Source organism: Asparagus officinalis, chromosome 1 (genome assembly GCF_001876935.1).
Source record: "Asparagus officinalis chromosome 1, Aspof.V1, whole genome shotgun sequence".
Taxonomy (NCBI): domain Eukaryota; kingdom Viridiplantae; phylum Streptophyta; class Magnoliopsida; order Asparagales; family Asparagaceae; genus Asparagus; species Asparagus officinalis.
Window position 1 is genome coordinate 62,686,545 of NC_033794.1, and position 4,077 is coordinate 62,690,621.

General features: G+C 35.0%; 1 protein-coding gene across 3 annotated transcripts; it reads left to right on the top strand.

Moving 5' to 3' along the window:
* LOC109825063 lies at positions 548-3,280 on the top strand. Of its 3 annotated transcripts, none has more exons than XM_020391789.1 (2): positions 548-763; positions 847-3,280. In XM_020391789.1, exon 2 carries the CDS (start codon positions 1,897-1,899, stop codon positions 2,971-2,973), a length of 1,077 nt encoding a protein of 358 aa, XP_020247378.1. In that variant the 5' UTR covers positions 548-763; positions 847-1,896; the 3' UTR covers positions 2,974-3,280. The 3 variants fall into 3 exon arrangements, with proteins under 3 accessions (XP_020247378.1, XP_020247365.1, XP_020247372.1); XM_020391776.1 differs by having other exon boundaries at positions 1,854-3,280; XM_020391783.1 differs by having other exon boundaries at positions 548-747.

The following is a 4,077-nucleotide window of genomic DNA, read 5'->3' on the forward strand; positions in this document are numbered from 1 at the left end:
GTGTCTTCATACACATAATAAAAATCAAGGTGCCTTTATACACTTAATAAAAAGCAATTTTAACACACGACCAATTAAGAAGAATGAATACTAGTAAGTTACCGTTGATCTGAGGACGTTGGGAGTAAATGCAACCTAATTAATAAGGAAGGAATACCGGATCATCATAAAAGCATGAACTTGAATCATAACAACGAAGATGAATGAATACTGGTAAGTTAGCATTGACCTGAGGAGGGTGGGATGTTCTTCCTCTTCTTTTTCTTCTTCTCCTGATAAGAAACCGACACAAGGATAAAAATGAATGGGAGTTGAGGTAGATGTGAGAATGTTTTTTTAACACTTTCACATGAAACTTTTTTTTAAATGCCTCTCAATTTTTTAATATACTGTTGGGTGGTATTCAGATACAAAATATTGGAACTAATTTAAAGATTTGAGTTCTTATGCAAATATGACTTTTGAAGGGTTCTTTTGCAAACTTCCCTTTCCTTATCTAATTCACATCCGCGTTATTATCCTCTGTCATCTTCCTCATTCACTGCTTATTCCATTTCTCCGATCATTAAAAGAAAATCCCGATGATTCCTCCATTCTTCCTTCTTTTCCTCCAAGCGAAAATATCGTCCTCATTGCGGCAATGTCAGCGGCCTCTCCGAATGTGAATTCCTCCTCCTTGATGACAGCGATTATTCCAACGGGAAAATCAAGATTGCTATAAAAGGGGATCTCAATGAAGGATGAAACGTACGGAAAAAAAACAGTGAGCAATCCCTAATCTCCCTCTTATTCTCTACAATATTTGATTTCTGATTTCAATTTTCGGCAAAAACATCCATTGAGCAGAGATCAAAGTTTCGCAGTAAACTTTTGTGCCGACTTTTTCGGGGGTTTCTTACCGCTAGGCGTGGTCGCATCAAATCGTCTCTGCGAAGGCGGCGACTATTGTTCTAGGGTAGTGATCACACGATTACCCCTTTCTAAGGCCTGCGTTTCTAACTTTCTGGAATTTCTATTTTGATTATTTTGCAGTGGTTTTATTTCTAACAATCTAGAACAATAGTCAGAATTATAAATTCTATATATTTACTTCTGCTGCAAAAGTATTTTTCTTCAAAGGATCTGATAATTTGTTCGCAACCTCAATAATATTGTGGTCTCTGTTCTCTGCTGCATATCTTCACGTGCTTTATAAGTATCATAATTACTTTTGGTGCATGTTCCTAATCTCTAATTGTCAAATTTATTTGATTGCTGAGTGAAAGAGCGATATCATTTCTCTGTTAAGCGTTTATTTCTTTCAACAAGGAAAAACACTTTGTTCATGCTTGTTTTGCTCATTATGCTAGTATCTTCTCTTTGAGCATATATTTCATTCAGCGTATGTTTTCCTTGATCAACATTTGAGTGATCAAGTTCTTGATAGTTTTGGATTTTATTGCTGGTTAATATAGAACTTTAGAAATAGATTCAAATAGCTTGCCGAAATTATTTCTTGCTTGTCATTGACATATTTCATATTTAATCACATTATTTGTATCTGTTGCCTTTGAAAACTATCCAGACAATAATAATAATAATAATTAATTTGAGTTACCACCACATTGATTCTTCTCTGTTTCATATCATTCAATTGCTTTACTAATCTATATTCATTTGCAAAGTTTATTTGTTAGATTAATACTTGCTACAGCTAACTTTTATTTAGATCTTTGCATAACCACAAAGCAATTTTATATCTGCACCTTTAATAGTGTCAGTGTGCATATACTTCATATTTATCCATTCTTGTGAGTTTTAAATTTTGTGAACCATTGTTATAAGTCTATATCTCACAAACAAGTTCTTTTCAGATCATTTGAATTACCAAGACTAGCAATTTTATTTTCAGACTTTATGGCTAGTTCCGATCTATCTAAGTCAGCTAAACCTGAGAAGTTCACCGGTTTGAACTACAAACGGTGGGCTAATCAGATGAAATATTGGCTTACAACTTTAGGACTTATTTCTGCTATTGACTCTGATTTTTCTTTATCAACACCTACACCCTCTTCATCATCACAAGTTGAACCTATCCCCACACCTACCACATCATCCGGGATTTCCAAATCTCCTGAGGAAATAAACTTTCATTGTTACAACCGAATCCTTAGTGCTCTTTCAGACAAATTGTATGACATTTATTATGAGTATAAGGATGCAAAAGAATTGTGGGTAGCACTAGAGTCTGAATATGGTTTAGATGATGCTGGTATAGAACGTTTCTCCTCCTCCTCCTTTAATAAGTTTGTTATGGTAGATAGTAAACCCATCAATGATCAGCTTCATGAATTTCAAGACTACATCCGATACCTTCAGTCGAAAGGAAATACTTTCTCTGAAGAATATAAGGTATCTAGTCTTATTGATAAACTTCCTCCTTCTTGGTCTGATTTTGCTAAAGATCTCCGTCATCTACAGGGTGACTTGACTCTTGTACAAGCCCTCAAAGGTATTAGGATAGAGGATCAACATAGGCAAAACTCCAAACCAAAAAATGAAATGAAAGCAAAAGTAAACCTAGTGGAAGAAAAGCCTAAGAACTTTAGAAACCCAAATCACAAACCAAAGGGCAAGAATTTCAAGAAGAAGAATCTTTCCCATCGTCCTAACCAACATCCCAATCTCTCTAGAAACCACAAACCTTTTAGCCAAAAGTCTGAGACTAAATTTTGCTATGTCTGTGGGAGAACCAATCATCTTTCGACTCAGTGCTACTACCGAAAGAAAGCTCCTATCAAGACTCATGTAGGCGGAAAGGGTGAAGAAGCAAGTCATAGGGTCAACATGGTAGAAAATAACTCAGACTCCTTTAGGTTAGCTTCCTCCTCTTATGTTGTAAATTGTACCACTTTTTCTGATGACTGGTGGTTGGATTCTGGAGCAAATATTCATATATCTTCTGATCGCTCTTGGTTTTCAACTTATCAATAATCAAGTGGAGGAAATGTAATTCTAGCAGATGACTCGACTAGACAAGTAATGGGAAGTGGACGTGTGGACCTAAAGATGACTTCTGGAAAGATTTTGACTCTCCATAATGTCCTACATGTACCATTACTTAGAAGAAATCTGATTAGTGAATCTGTTTTATTGAAAGTTGGATTCAGAATTGTTAAAGAGTCAAATAAGTTTGTAATTACCAAGAATGATATATTCATTGGTAAAGGTTTTGTTTGTGATGGTCTTTTTAAGTTGAATGTAATAAGATCCTCTGATAATAAAAGTTCTTCTTCCATAATTTTAAATGTTGAATCTTGTGACAAATGGCATGGAAGGTTAGGACACATAAACTATGGAACCATTAGAAAAATGACATCCTTGAACTTGATACCCAAAACCAAGATAGATCCACCTTCTAAGTGTGAGATATGTGTTTTGCATTTCTTTCCCCATTTTTGATGGTGACAAAGGGGGAGAGAAATCTCCTCATTTGTTGCATATATTTAGGGGGAGCTCATAGATAGGGGGAGCACCTATCTATAAGCTATTTTATTTTTGCTCTTATATAATGGTTGGTTGTCATCATCAAAAAGGGGGAGATTGTTAGCCCTTATGTTTTGATGATGTTCTTACAACCACCATTATCGGTACTAATGGCTTATTGAGTGTAAATGTAGCAAATTCCTTTATTAAGCTCGTTAGTGCCATTAATGGAGGATGGATGGAATATACGCTACAACGAAGATATCCAAAGGAGGAGGAGGCCAAGAGATGAAGCAACGTTATTTCAAGAACGACAAATTCGAATAAAAGCTTCATCCGATTCAAACTATATCAAAGCTCAAGTATTGCTCTCTATATGAGGATATTAGCTTTCTTTTGCTTTTCTCTCTAGTGCTAGAATGTAGGCAAAGAGTTACTGTTGTTACTTGAAGCTATTGGGAATCACACACACGTTTTTCATACTTATGTTTTTAAGCGTTTTTTCACAAAATATTATTTTTCACAAGTATGAGGACCTATCTGCAAAATTCTTTTTCCAAGAAGTTTGTTTTTAGTATTAAAAACATTTTACAAAGTTTCAGAATTTTCAGA

Excerpts from the sequence above, each read along its gene's own strand:
- LOC109825063 (XM_020391776.1), top strand. The coding sequence starts at position 741 with ATGAAACGTACGGAAAAAAAACA. Across the intron at positions 764-1,853 it reads AAACGTACGGAAAAAAAACA|ATCATTTGAATTACCAAGAC; the intron begins GTGAGCAATCCC and ends AGTTCTTTTCAG.